We start from the raw sequence: 14,367 nt of genomic DNA, 5'->3' as shown, positions 1-14,367 counted from the left end.
TAAATTATATATCTCATCTTGCTAATTAATCTTTAACCAAGCACAACCCAAGAGAGTGATATGGCACTCACAATGTACCTTTGAATTTACAGTATGTTCTAACAGCAACAGTTGCTATATGGTTCTGCCAGTTGTAAAATTTTAAACAAAACAATAAAATTAGCAATAACACAGACAAAAAAACTCTACTCAGTTTAACTTTATTTATTTAGCACTTTAAACATAACATTGTCCTTACAAAGTGGTTCATAGTGTAGAGGGACAAGAACTAAATAAAGGGGAAAACAAGGAAGTAAAATTAAAACCAAGACGTACAGATACGTGTCATTTTTGCATATGGCTGGACAACCAGAGACAAGGTGCCTAAATGTGTAGTAAGAGAAAAAGTTAAATGCTGTGGGCTGAGTAAAATAACTCCTGGTTCATTCTCCTTGAGTGGCTACTGCACAAATTGTGTTACTTAATCCATTAAAAATGTGGTGGACCAGTGAGGAAGTACCAACATCATGCTGTCAGAACACTTAAATGGTCATAGCAAGAAAAGCACATCACATCTGCCTTCAGTCCAATGAAATTAGCTTGTACTTAGCACCTAAAAAAGGTTATGATTTCACAGTGTTAACACTGGCAATGAAAGAAATAAGCAGTAATAATGAGCAGCTGTTTACATTTTCAAACATAAGATGCAAGACAAGAGTGTTTAAAGCAACCTTAATCTTTTTTTTTGCCATATGTTCACCAGCTAATCACTAACTTTATCTCTTTAGCTGTGCCATAATGCTCAACAGTTGACTTGTAACAACTGAAATACATACAGAGGGAATACTATGGGAAAAGAAAGAAAGAAAAAAGAACACATGTACTGCCCATTATTAAACACTTAAATTGAGGTGCAAAAACTGAATAGCAAATTCACATATACATAAATTAAAATATATGCAAATCCCAGTTATTAAACAGTCTATAACTTATGTAGCAGTAAAACATTTTTTTAACAGATTGTAAAGTGCAAAAAAATTAAATTATATTTAAGTTAATCATGATACAGTTGAAGCTTTTCATTTAGGTAACTGCATTCTGATACATTCTTGTTGCAAATTGTCAGTTGAGAGCAGGAAAACAATTTTTTCTGATATGAAAAAACTGTGAAAACTGTTATGTGCATATAAATTACATTTTTGTGCTCTTTCCTGATTTAGAGAAGGATCCCATCTCAGTCTTATTCTCTGGTTTTCTGAAATTAAAACCAAGAAGATTATTATATAGAAATATATTTTCTTGTAAGCGATATAAGCACTCTATATTGAAAGGGTTCATCAACTCACATGAGTTCAGCGTGGTCCTGGAGTTCAACATTGCAGGTTTCAGGCAGTAATAAAGAGAAACCTGCAGCAGCAATGGGGATGATACCATATATCAGCATGGGGATGGTGTAATGATAGACATCCAGGAGCCTGATCAGTGGAGCGAGGATGCCCGCCACACGAGCACACGTGGAGTTTAGACCTACGCCATTCTGCCTACCAGTATAGAAAATGGACTTGTCAGGAATCTCATAGCATGTAATAATCGCAAACATGGCATTTTCCGCCAATATTAAGTATAATAACAGATTTTATGTTTTACCTCTGGGACATTACCTACCTTACCTTAGAATGGTCGGGTATAGTTCTGCAGTATAAACATAGACTATGGAGAAACTGGCAGTGGCGGCAACTTTTCCCAGTACGGCTATGACTGTTACCACCACAGGAAGGTCTGATGGACAAATAATAAATCAGACAAAAACACATTTATGACACATAGAAACTAAAAGTATGTGTTGTCAGAATGCAAAACATCGCTTAGGTTAGAAGCTATCTTCGGATGTAGCAAGGATCATAATTCTTAAAATGTTAATTTCAGGTAAAGGATTTGTTCAAGACAGATTACAACAGACTCCTGTTATTATACAACAAATTACCTTTTGGAATGACAAGTATCCCAAGACAAGCACAACCTCCAAACAACAGGACCCCTGCTTGACATATTTTCCTCCCAAAGTGCTGGATGAGAGGCAAACTGCCCAGACGTGCAGGAATTTCTACTACGCCAAAGATGAACTGTGTGAGGTAGATATCCAGACCAAAATTGTCAACATTCAGGCTCAGTCCGTAGTACATCAGACTTGTTCCAAACCTATTAAGAGAGTGGAAGAGATATCTTCAGTGCAACCACAAAGGTATTGCTGTAGATGTGGTTGAAATAAAAATACTCACCAGATATAGCTCATTATGATAGCACGTTTTCTTAGATATGATATCCTGAAGATGTCCAACATGTTTCCTCTTTTGGATGTACCCTCAGCCTCCAGCTAAACAATGTATGTAATTCTTTAGTTAGAGTATATTTATTTCAGAGCTTTATTGTGTTTGATTTTGGTTGAAGCCAACGTGTGTTTGATGCTGCACACCTTGTCTAGCAGATCTTCCGGGACCTTCCTCCTGTTCACCTTTGCTGCCCTCCGTACCTCCTTTATGGCCTCCTCCTTCCTGCCCTGGGTGATGAGCCAGCGAGCAGACTCTGGAAGAATCCTAATTGACATATACTTCCATGAACACAAACTATAATGTACCCTTTATTTTATTTTGTCCATGGCTAAAATAAACATTAAATTCAAGTAGTCGCCTGAGAGGCTGCTGACCAGTAAAAGATTCCCAGAACAAGGACAAGAGGGCTGAAGAGCACCAGCTGCAGGATCCTCCAGTTGCGGATAAAATAGGCAATGCCAGACAGCACCATCAGTCCAAGAGGGAAAGAAGAGAAGCAGATAATGGTGCAGAAAGCAAACTTGGAGGAATCAGTCCACTCTCCACCTTCAAAACAATAATACATAAATGTCATTATTTCTGCCATATTATTTTTGAAAGTTGAAAGTGTGTGTGTGTAACGTAATACTTACTACTCTTATAATTACTAATTTCACTGTAATTTTGACAACATTCAGTTAAATTTATGTCTGCATCTGCAAAAGTAGGATCAATTCAATGCATGCAATACTCAACAATGCAACACATCTGCAATGCAGCAGTGTTGCAAATGTTGCCACTGTAAGAGCCAATTTTTGCAGCTGAAATGCATTGCAACTTGCAATTCAAAGCATCAACCAATAAGTGGCTTTGTTTGTAATAAGAACAATGCTCTTGAAATGGCATAATAGCATCCTCCTAAAGAAGAGATGTAGACAGGTGAAGCCCAGACCACCAATCGTTCAAATACAGACCCAGACAGAAGTTTCAGCTGTGAACATTTTACCTACCTATCACAAATGCATTAACAATAATGCCTGAAATGGAGATGCCACCTAAAAATTTGACAACTATATAAACATAGATGTTGGGTGAGAAAGCAGCACCGACGCCAAACAACAGCATGAAAAGGAGTGAAAGCAGGACCACAAAGCGTCGACCAAACCTACAAAGAGAAGAGAAGAACCGTTACATAGGTGTGTGCGTTTTCAATGAAAATGAGAAAAGTTCAGTACAATTTATTTTATTTTAGCAGATACACTGTACGTATAAAATAGTTTCTTTGAGGTTATTGGAATTTGCCATTAAGTTCTATAGATGCTCAGTGGCTGTAAAAGTAAAAAGCACCCAGTCCAGAATCATAAGTATAAAGTACATGGAATAAAAGTGAGCGTGACTGTGTACCTGTCAGCCATCTGTCCCAACACCAGCGCTCCAACCAGAAGACCGGCCATGTAGATGGCCTGTGATGCCTCAATCAAACTGCTCCTGTCACACACCAGGTTGAACTGATAACAGAAAGGACAGTGAAAGGAGATGACCAAAGCAAATACCAAACTAAGTCTTGATTTTCTCAGCTGCTACTTGAGATTTTTAAAAACTGAAAATTTCAGTTGGTTAAAAACAAAAAAGGGAGGAGGAGTTTGTGGTGGTGATTCCATCATTGCGTACTTTCTCAAACTTTGCAAGTTTATCATGTTTTTCATTATTCTATAATTATACTGTAATTAATTGTAACTGTAATATTGAGTATTTCGTTATTAAGTTTTGAATAGTCTTCTTTCCACTTGTCTGTTTTTGTTATAAATGTAAAATGTTTTAATTAATTTGTTTTCTAGTTTAGAAATTAGACATAAATGAAGACAATTTAAGTGTGATGTTCATCAATATGTTGAACAAACCAACCTATCGCTGACCATCAGCGAGTACCACAACCAGATACCAGGCAAGTAGCATTTTACATGCGGTCAGATCAGTATGGTGAAAAGTCAAAGTCAACAACTGATACATAACACAGAACAGCTGTCACACTACCTAATAAAATGGAATATCCTCTATGTTAATAGAGGATATTCACAAACACAAATTATTTCTTATATAATGAATTCATTTTTAAAAAGTCATTTTTGCCCAGCACTACTTTGTACTGTTCTGAGAGTACAAAAGTGCAATAAATAAAATCACATAAATCACAGTAAGTAAGAAACACATTTTGTGGAATGGTTACGTGTGTTGTTAGGTTAGTTGTAGGTGCATAAACAAGTCTCTTACCTCTGTCACAATGCTGGAGGCACCTCTGGGTGCCTCAAAATCTGATCCATTTATGCATCCAGATGTACTGTTAATCCCATATGCTTCAATTGTTTCCAAATCCAAATCCACAGGTGTGAACATTTTACAGCTTTCAAAACTTCCATCCTTGTTCACCGGGAGGGTGAGATTTCTTCGTCTCTCATCTGTCAGGTTGGGCCCATGCTCCAAGATCCAGTCAGTGTTACAGTGATGTGGGAAGTGCATGCCTGTGAACACCTGGCCAATCACATCAAAAGCTACAAACACGCTGGGGATGATTAATGCGGCCACTAAACGTTTCTGAAATAAACCAAACGCCCCGATCTCTTTCAGGATCTGCCCAAAGTTGCTCATATTGGTATCTGAATGTCCTCAGAATGCAGCATGAGACAGTGAAAGATCTGCCTTTCAGCCACAGTCAGTCAACTTGACTCTTGTTAATGTTTAAACTGACAATGACTGTGCTTGAATTACTTGCCAAGTTGCTAACAGGCTACCAAAGTATTCAAATGTGACATGTCAGGATCCCTCAGGCTGAAGTCCAGCTGTTGTGCAGCTGTCCAGATTTGTGGCCCACCCCAATGTCCACCCTTAGACCTGAACTTTCAGAACTGAATGAACATAATCTGTGTGCTAATCAGAAATGTGTGAACACAGGAGGGTGAAAGGGCTCAGAATGCTTTAGGAGGAAGAGGACAGCACATTTTGGAATCATGTTTCATGGTCAGATGGCTTTTTGTGGACAATTAAGTGTGAGGCTCTTGACATATGTCATTTAATAAATAATTTCTGATTATAATAACAGACTTTCTCCATACATCATGCCCAATTTTAGATCACTATGATGGGTAGTTTTCTCAAGCAATGTCTGCACTTTGAGAAAGCGTGGGGCACAAAAAGTCTTATCAGGAACTTATCAGAAACGCTCTTCAAAGTCTGAGTTGAGGGGACGTTTGGCTTCAATCTCCAAACCAGCAGCTCCTCTCTGATTGGTCACAAACATGTGGAGCCAGAAATCTAGTTTTTTTTACATTTACTTATGATGTCCCACAAGTGCAAAACACAAGCTTTTAACAAATTAACAAAATACAAAAAAAAGTATTGTAATCTTGCTACAATGTAACAATAAAACATCCAGGCTGTACTTTGGTTTCAACAGCAACAGTACTGAAACCAGTCCCATTTTTTTTTCCAGCAGTAGATATACATGGCATAATGCTCCACAAGCTGCTAAAGGAACAGGGACTTTTCTGCAAAAACCCAAACATGTCTCATCTACTCTGTATGTCAAAAGTACATCGTAAAATGTGATACATGAGAATAAATACCTGGAGGGTGTCAGCAAAGGCAGAAACTGCCTGTAAGGGGCACACAAAGAAGAAAAACAAGTTAATCTTAGCCTACCTTCATGTTAAATTATCTGAGAGTACAACATCCAATTTGAATTAAGAATGATAAAGACAACAGCCACTTTTACCGGTTTGCAAGATGTTGTTTTTGATTTCAGAATTTAATTTGTTGTGTTTCCTTCCATTTTGTAAGTTTCAGAATTTGCCCTTAAGGGCCAACACATCAACCAGCTGAAAACCCTTGAGTTGTTAAATAACGAGGTCACATTAAATAGTTACAGACCCTGCTGACCGCATGGGCCAAAGGCCCCTAGGTGGCACTCAGGTATGATTCATAAAATATTTTTCTTCATTTCCTGAAATCAACATACAGTTAAATGTTCCCTTTTTATAGTCAAAATTGTGCTTAGAAGGATATGTAACTTGGTGTAATTTGGTAGATTTGTTAAAGTGCCACTCCACCACTTTAAAGGGCTGGAAACAAATGTTCTCAATCAGTTATTTACTTGATGTGGCCCTACATGAACATACTACTTTCTGCCAAAGTTAGAACAGTTTTGGTTATTAGTTTTGGAGATTTCTGTATTTGTGTTTTTCTCTGCACTCTTCTCACAGGTTTGAAGTGGGTGGGGATCAGTTAGATATATTTAGCAACATTTGAATCAGAATCTGATGTCAGTTGGTGGGTTTTTGTTCACTGTGAAATCTGATCAAACCACACACACACAGTCCTAATGAAGCAGATTAGTTTTTAAATTTTAAAGTTTTAAAATCTTAAAAGTTTTATTTTTTTACTTTGATGGTTGCTTAGTCATTAATATGTAATGTTATAGAAACACATTTATGATTTGAACCATGTTTTCAGGGGCTTTAACACATAAAGATGAGTTTACTTGTCATGGGAAGTATTACTCAGCCGGTGAAAACAGTTGTACGGTATAATAACTCTGAAAGGCTAGAAAGTAACCCCTGGTGATGTCATCAGGGTTATCTCAGCTTGGTCTCAGAGACTACAAATTTATAATGAAAAGTCTGTGTTGCAAAACAGGGACACGGAGCTTGAAAGACATAGGCATTTACCAGACATGGATGTTCCAATGAGGAGACGCTGTTGAGAGGAACAAATCCTCCATTTTGAAACAGTGAAACAGCTATAAAATAAGAATCTGGAGAAATATAACTGTACAAAGAGATAGAGAATGCACAGGACAAGAGCTAAGACCATGGACAGTATATAAAGTCAAAATGGCAATGCACCTAAAGTCTGTTCAGTAAAAGTGACTGCTTCTCGCTGTTGTATTCATATATTGTAAACATTTATCTATTTACAGGAACAACTTACTCAAAATGACAAGTAATGATGTACAAGAGGTGGCTGATATGCTCATTCTTTATTGATTAAAAATAATCAAGAGAGACATGCTTTGAACTCCAAAACAATCAAAAAATAGAGCAAATGAAAGAATGAAAAAACTGAAAACAGGTGGAAAATTCAAATATATTACAGCCTTGATGAGTTATTGCCTGGACAAAAGTGTTTTTTTGCCGGTCATCTGTTCAGTTGCTACAGCTTTGTTAGAGTACATGTAAGCAGGACATAAGGGACTGTTGGAGAAAGGATGAGAACAAAGCCATTAGATCATCAACTCTGTTAGAAGTAGGGCTCAATCTATGTAACGAACACACACACACACACACACACACACACACACACACACACACACAAGTCCCTCAGGGCTCATACACACCTATCCTGTCCTTGTCTGTCGTCAGCTGCAGACTAAACCAGGAGAATGGCACCAAATACTGCAGTTTAGAAACTTAAGAGTAACATTGGGTTGCTGACTTTGTCGCTCCCCTCTGAGGAGTACACAGGGTCGACACACCTGTATATCTTTATTTCAGGTACTTTCACGTGTAACAAGAACTACATTTCAAAGACACTGAAAATCTGAATCAAAACCTTGATGTTATGACAAAAAAAAATACACTTGGTCATTTTCAATTTAAGGCTAGCATAAAATTTAACAAGTCAAAATACAAAGATTTCCCCTTAACATTTTATCTGCAAGGAAGAAATTAATTCATTTTCATTCAATATGGCATCTGGAGGGTTATGACATTATTACATCACCAAATTAAACAGTAAAACCTTGCTGCCGTTTCAGATTAGAGTGTTAAATGAATCTTCCACTGCCGTCAGTGTCAATAACTGCGAGATGCACATTAATTATCAAACCATGTCATTAATGCACAAAAACATCCAGAGAGTGGTTGAAAGGATGTACTGATAACAGCCGTTTTCATCCAAATCTAAAACCCATTTCTGATCGTTCAAAAATGTCTACAATCATAGCTGAGCTTTTTCAAAACTGTAGGACGTAAAATCCTCATTTTAGCTGATGATTAACAAGCCATAAATAAGCTACATGACTTCAGATGTGGCTTAAATGAGTATTGTAAACAGCCTCCACTCGGTTATTATTAAGAGTTGGAGACAACAGTTTGCTGTTACCCGGCTCAAAATTTGGGGAAATTTAAGGTGGACAGGCATTAAGCAGTGCATCGGGACAGCTGTGGCTCCACGGTTAAATATATTCAAAATTTTCAAAGGCAAAAAGTGAAAAGCTGAAAATTTAGTAAAGATAAATGAGCATCATACACGACATACAGTAAGTGACTGTATGTCCTGCAAATCGGGATAATTCAAAGCCAAATTTGCAGTGTCGTAGTCTACCTTCACGCAGCGCTGCAACCCACAATCGTGTCATAGGACAGAAAAAAGGCCAAGAGTGAAACACCCAGTATAAAAACAAATCAAAGCCAAATGTCATTATGTACATACTAGAGGTTAAATCAAGTACTCATGTTTCATCCACATAAACAAAAATGCACTTACATCTTTTTTTTGTTGTTGTTGAAGAATTTGAGACACTGATTCCAAACAGACACCAACAGACAGACAAATCTGCTCATACAACACTTGTGGTTTCAGCTGTTGTAAACTTTTTACTTTACTATAATTTCAATGTATAGTCAAATTTACAAAAGACCTCAGGCCAGTGTCGTGTATAAAATGAGCGGAGGCAAATATTGTTTTCTTTGTCAACTTTCTGATTTCATTCATCAATTTTGAGTTTAGACCAGCACTACAAAATTAGTAACGTAACGGTAAAAATGAAGACAAAAGTTAACATCTTGCACTCCTTTTCTCTAATCATTTAAGTTATATCATTAGGTACATTTGTTGAAGTTTACATTAACTGAAGTACTGGATAATCTATGTATCTATATATGTGTTATAATTTAAAAGCAGCTTAATTAAATTTTCTCACACTTTTCTCTTTTTTCAGGACTTTTCTTTCTAAGAATTCTGGTTGTATCAATACTTGATAAAAAGGATAAGACTGGCAATATTTATTATTTTTCTTATTGTCAACAAGTCCCATATAAAGACCAAAACCAACAATGAACCGATTCTACTAATAAGTATTATCTGTATACACAAAGTCTGATATATCTTATTCCTCTGTGCCATAGAGCTCCATTATTGCCCAAAAACTATTAAAAATGCATCACTAAGCCACACTGTTGCACTGGGTGACATGTTCCTTCATTATGATAAACATTGGCTCTGTAGTTTATTTTAAGTCAATCTCCTGCTGCTGTAAATACTCACTAGAGCACCAAATGTGTATTAATCCGCAGGTGAAAATAGTCCCCAATGAATGAACTGTTTAATTCTATTTGAGTAACATTTGATAAAAAACACAGTATCCAGCTGTTTCAGGAAATTACGTCGCCTTTAAAAAAACAAAACAAAAAAAACAACAACAATATATTTGTGACCCATTTTTGAAGATTTGCACCTTCCATTGGAACGAATGGGCCTGAGGCTGAGTGCTACAAACAGTGCAAGGGAGTCAGATAGTATTGAGAGATGGACTAACACATTGTTGCATTTTGGTCTTTTCATGGCATTTGTTGATGATAAGAAAAATACAGAATAAAACTAGCATTATCCTTTAAAGATTGTTACTGTTGGGAGTGTTCACATCCTTCTGAAAAAGTAATGTCACGTTACATTTGTTGTGCCACATTCTCACTTGTCGGTGAGAAAATGTTTCAGGTTGACTACAGAAGTGTGTCTAAAATTGAAATTCTAGTTGGCTTAGTAAGCTGCATCTTACCTCCTCTCAAAATTAAGTAAAAAGTTTGACATGAGCAAACGAAACCACATTTGTACACTTCAGACAACATAATGCTCCATATGGTAAATGGGGACTTTCCCCAAAACGTGCATTCAGTAGTTCTAATGAATATAAGGCATTGTTACACTTATCAGGATTCAAGGGCATTAGTTCAGATTGTGCAAATGCATCACATATTAGAGAGAATAAAATAACAGGATGGGGGAGACCAGAATGGTAAATAAAAACTGTTTGTTGTAGGATAGTTGCATCATTCTACATATACGCTGTAAACTTTTTTGAGTGATTCTTATACTGTACGCTCTAATACTTCAGCCGACCACCCAATTCAAGGAGGCAGCGTTGTATAATCCTATGGGTGACAAAACGGTACTGTTTTCTTTGGCAGTAGTTGGTTTCTTTACAGCCATAGAAAGAAAAAATGCATTAAACTATTTTTTTTATTTTCACATTTTTTAGGCAAGTCACGGTCCCAGGTAGAACAACAGTTTAATTAATGCTGAGCTGAGCAAAGCCCATCAATTTGACGTCATCTGGTATTTCAGATCCCTCTATTCCAGAAGCCTGTGAAAATAAGAGGGAAGGATAAAAAGTAGTGAGCAAAAACTATATAATATATATATACATATATAGTAACGTCATTCCATAAAGTGTCAAGTGAAACAATAGCCAGGTATGTAGTCAATCAGATCATCAGTAGTTTTTTTGTGAGACTCAAGCTACCCTGTGGAGTTTTGACCACTAATAGCGCTGTGGAGCGACATTTGTTACGAGTGGCTCGCCGCTTTGTTTTGTCTCTTGTGCGCATGAGGACGAATGCACACAAGGGTGACATCATACACAGTCCTGCCAATAGTTTCATGCAATTTCACTGAGTGACAGGTGGCGGTGATTCGCCAAGGTACGCAGCAATGTGCCAAAAAAGGCAGTGAAGAATACTCCAGATGCCAAGTTTGCTAGGTAGTAAACATGCAGGTTTCAAAATATTGAAAAAAATCAGCTTTGCAAATATTTTAATGAGTAAGGAACTACACTCAACACACAATGCATTTGCACTGAATGTAAACAGAAACTTTGTTTGTTTACAAGAAAACTCCACAAGACACCATTAAGCATTAAAATAAATTATACAGCAATGTTTGCTAGACATATCAGTGCTGTCTTTTCTTAAATGCTCTTATACCCTAGGCCACTGGCTCAGGGCCCTGCTCGAAAATAACATGCCCAAAATGAATAGAGCATATCTCTGCAACAACGAGGTCTATTTGAATAAATTTGGTATCATGATAAAGGTAACACTTGTGAGATGTCTCTATAGGTGTAAGCATCAGTATTTATGTGTTACTGGGTCTTAGTAAATGAAGACGGAAAACAGCAAAACATTTTCATTTCCGCCTAACAAAACACTTTTAGAGTGAATATCCCTTTGGAATGATACAGTTGCAGCCCAAAACCTCTAGCAAACCATAGTCCAATATCTGAACATTACCTGTGCAAAGATTGATGCTAAGAAAGTGAAGCAAAGTTACAGAGGTTTTAGTAGAGGCATGTTTAGGCGGAATCTCCAAACTGGCCATTTCATCTGTGCCATTTAAAGTAACACTGTAAAACTCATTTAAAACACCCTGTTCATTGGTTTCTTAACATACCAATACTGAATGAACTACACAGACAGAGAAAGATAAAGAAATGATGTAGCTATTACAATGTGATGTGTTTACACATAATAACAAAGATGTTTATGATATTTCAATGGACAGAGTTTATAGCCTAGTTTTAGCATAATTCAGAAAGGTCTGTCATATTTTCTCAAAACACATACTTTAGCTTCTCTACTTTAAGGTGCTCCATCACTTCTCTCAGCTAGTGTGACTGGGGCTTTGTGGGCTTTTCCAGTTCAATAAAATGAACCTATAAGTTAGTAGTGTTACAAAGGTTATAACTTAATATTTGAGTTGCATGCTCCTGTTATACCCAACACCACATCCATTTCCCATGCAGATTTTAAAATATCTAGTGATAAAAATATCTAGTTCTGCAAGCTGGACAATTAATCATAAATAAGGTTATTTTTGCTCCTTTATCTAAAAAGGTCTGACAAAAAGATTCCAAGATTGTTAGATTTAACAAAACTGTAAGGAAATGTATATCAGTGATTTTTTTAAAAACAACTATTATTGTTTATACAGATGAAGGCGTCACACTCACCAGTTTGAAAGTGACATTTTTATTGGCTTGAGGCTCATCAACTATTTTCTGCAAATTTGCAGCAACTGAAAAGAAAGACAATGTTTCAGTCCAATGAACAAAAACTCCAGGTGACTACGACTGAAACTTTTTCTACAATGGAACATTCCTGGATGAATGAGGGACTACACCGTCTTGAAAACTGTGTATGTGTTGTTTATGTTCAGAAAGAGAGGAAAATGCGAGTATGAGAAAATTTTAGTGTGTGTGCTGTGGGCTTCATATGATCCACCAATGATTTTTAACCTTCAGGTGAGTATTCTGAGGGGGAAAAAATCATATTGTGAGTAATAGGAATGTTTTTTGTCACTGACCTATTACTAAGTCCCTCCCGTCCACCAGGCCTGCTGACACGAGCTCCTGGGACACACCATCTGCTGTGTCTGAAAAGTCAGAGCATAAGAGACCAACTGTGGCAAGAGGACAAAACCAGTGTATTTTAAAGAAATAAAACAAATATTAACAGGGCACAACTGTGGATTAATCATTTCCAAAAGCACTCTGGTTTCTGATGCAATTGTCAAAATAGCTGGTTTCTATTACTATTTTGGTAAAAAGTACACTGACGACTGCACTCTGAGTACCAGAGTGTTGCTGTGATGGAAAGCTGACGCACCAAAAGTTTCACAAAACACAAGGTATAAATTGTCAGTTTCTCTTGCTGATTACCCAAAATGTGAAAACCGCAGCCAACTAGTCTTAACCTCAGGACATGTTTTTAAACTACTTGGTGATACCAGAAAACAGAGGTTAGGTTTTGTTTACAGTCCCAAAAAAAGAAACTCCACTTACCTCTGCCTGGCATGAATTCAAAGCGGATGTCATTTAGCTCCTTCTTTGAATTTCTGAATAGATGAAAGAAAGCAGATCAGAGGAGTTAGGTTTATCATTTGTTGGTCGGTAAAACTATAAGACTTATTCTATTCAACTGAAATTGCAAAAAATATACATATATAAAAATGAAGATATCAGGTACATAGAAATGGTGGAACTTAGTAAAACCAGCAGATAAATTGTCAGTCTGATTTTATGTGGTAATGGGGAAACATACCTTAACCTTAATACCAAACTAATGGGAGCCTTGAAATCATCCCCTATGGCAGCTACAGCCTGTCAAAACACAGATAAAGACAATTTATTTGAGTAGAATGAAAGCTTTAAAAATCATATCTGCAGGAGTAGAGGAAGGAAGTCATATCATAAAAACCAGTAGCTAACAGATGATAGACACATCTGAAGTCTTAAAAAAGAGAATATGATGAAAAAAATGACTGACCTGTGTGGGAACAGCAGCAGCAGCAGGTACACCTGGTGTGGGAGATGCAGCCTGGGCAGTGGATTGAGTGTTGACTGGTGTGGGCTGCAGTGGAACTTGGCCTGCAGCCTGAGGTAGTTCTGCCTGACCTGCGGCCACTGGCTGGAGTTGACTACTTAAAGGCTCAAGAGTCTGAAAAACCTGAAGGAGAAATTTCATCAAATCCTGCTGATCCTTTCAAATCGGTGTTCAAATGGGACAAACAACTGAAATGGGGAAGTTCTTGAGTATTTAATATAAACAAATGTTTGTTTATATTTTATCTCAAAATGATACAACACACTGCACAGAGCAGATAGGTGTAGCTATACAGATGTGTGACACACTCCATCTTGCATGTCTGATACAAATGGTCACTACTACAGTGGCTTGTGATTTATATGAACTGATGCCACATTTAAGTGAATACACACAAAAAACAGTGAAATTATGAGACTTTCTGATCTAAGCAAAAGTAAGCAGCTGACTGTTTTAGAAATTAAGAAAATAATTAAGAATAAATAAAGATTTTAAATTACTTCTTTATATCAATTTTAACACGTGTCAAATCCTGTTTTGCCATCACAACCAGTTAGTTTTACATTTACTACATTCAGGCTTAACAAGTACAAACACTCACTAGCCTTATGATTTCAAAACCAAATCTTAATTTTTACCTGCTGCAC

The 14,367-nt window shown here is 36.9% G+C and overlaps 2 protein-coding genes across 6 annotated transcripts in view; both read right to left on the bottom strand.

Annotated features, from left to right (window-relative positions):
* Nucleotides 1-189: 189 nt before the first annotated feature.
* Nucleotides 190-5,047, bottom strand: slc22a13b (solute carrier family 22 member 13b). 4 transcript variants are annotated; one of them, XM_044176601.1, is made up of 10 exons: nt 4,560-5,038; nt 3,693-3,796; nt 3,299-3,453; nt 2,684-2,855; nt 2,453-2,573; nt 2,259-2,353; nt 1,964-2,178; nt 1,650-1,758; nt 1,326-1,520; nt 190-1,234 (listed from the first exon to the last, which is right to left on the bottom strand). In XM_044176601.1, exons 1-10 carry the CDS (start codon nt 4,932-4,934, stop codon nt 1,171-1,173), a joined length of 1,605 nt encoding a protein of 534 aa, XP_044032536.1. In that variant the 5' UTR covers nt 4,935-5,038; the 3' UTR covers nt 190-1,170. The 4 variants fall into 4 exon arrangements, with proteins under 4 accessions (XP_044032536.1, XP_044032537.1, XP_044032538.1 ...); XM_044176602.1 differs by lacking the exon at nt 190-1,234 and having other exon boundaries at nt 1,373-1,516; nt 4,560-5,047; XM_044176603.1 differs by lacking the exon at nt 190-1,234 and having other exon boundaries at nt 1,382-1,520; nt 1,645-1,758; nt 4,560-5,046.
* Nucleotides 5,048-7,301: 2,254 nt separating this feature from the next.
* The window catches only part of oxsr1b (oxidative stress responsive kinase 1b), a 40,633-nt gene continuing 33,567 nt past the window's right edge, over nt 7,302-14,367 (bottom strand). The window contains exons 13-18 of one of the 2 annotated variants that reach the window (XM_044176599.1): nt 13,664-13,843; nt 13,439-13,497; nt 13,180-13,232; nt 12,702-12,770; nt 12,349-12,413; nt 7,302-10,704 (exon numbers count right to left, since the gene is read on the bottom strand). In XM_044176599.1, coding sequence (XP_044032534.1) covers nt 10,630-10,704; nt 12,349-12,413; nt 12,702-12,770; nt 13,180-13,232; nt 13,439-13,497; nt 13,664-13,843 — 501 coding nt within the window. In that variant the 3' untranslated portion in view covers nt 7,302-10,629. The remainder of the gene's footprint in view (nt 10,705-12,348; nt 12,414-12,701; nt 12,771-13,179; nt 13,233-13,438; nt 13,498-13,663; nt 13,844-14,367) is intronic. The other variant, XM_044176600.1, reaches the window with a different exon arrangement.

Source organism: Siniperca chuatsi, linkage group LG19, assembly GCF_020085105.1.
Source record: "Siniperca chuatsi isolate FFG_IHB_CAS linkage group LG19, ASM2008510v1, whole genome shotgun sequence".
Taxonomy (NCBI): Eukaryota; Metazoa; Chordata; class Actinopteri; order Centrarchiformes; family Sinipercidae; genus Siniperca; species Siniperca chuatsi.
Note: the sequence above shows the minus strand (reverse complement) of the source record. Positions and strands in the feature narration are given on the sequence as shown.

Coding starts and splice junctions, on each gene's coding strand:
- slc22a13b (XM_044176601.1), bottom strand. CDS start 4,934: ATGAGCAACTTTGGGCAGATCCTGAAAGAGATCGGGGCGTTTGGTTTA. Junction 2,574..2,683: donor GTTCTGGGAATCTTTTACTG/GTCAGCAGCCTC, acceptor TATGTCAATTAG/GATTCTTCCAGAGTCTGCTC. Junction 1,521..1,649: donor CTATACCCGACCATTCTAAG/GTAAGGTAGGTA, acceptor CTATACTGGTAG/GCAGAATGGCGTAGGTCTAA.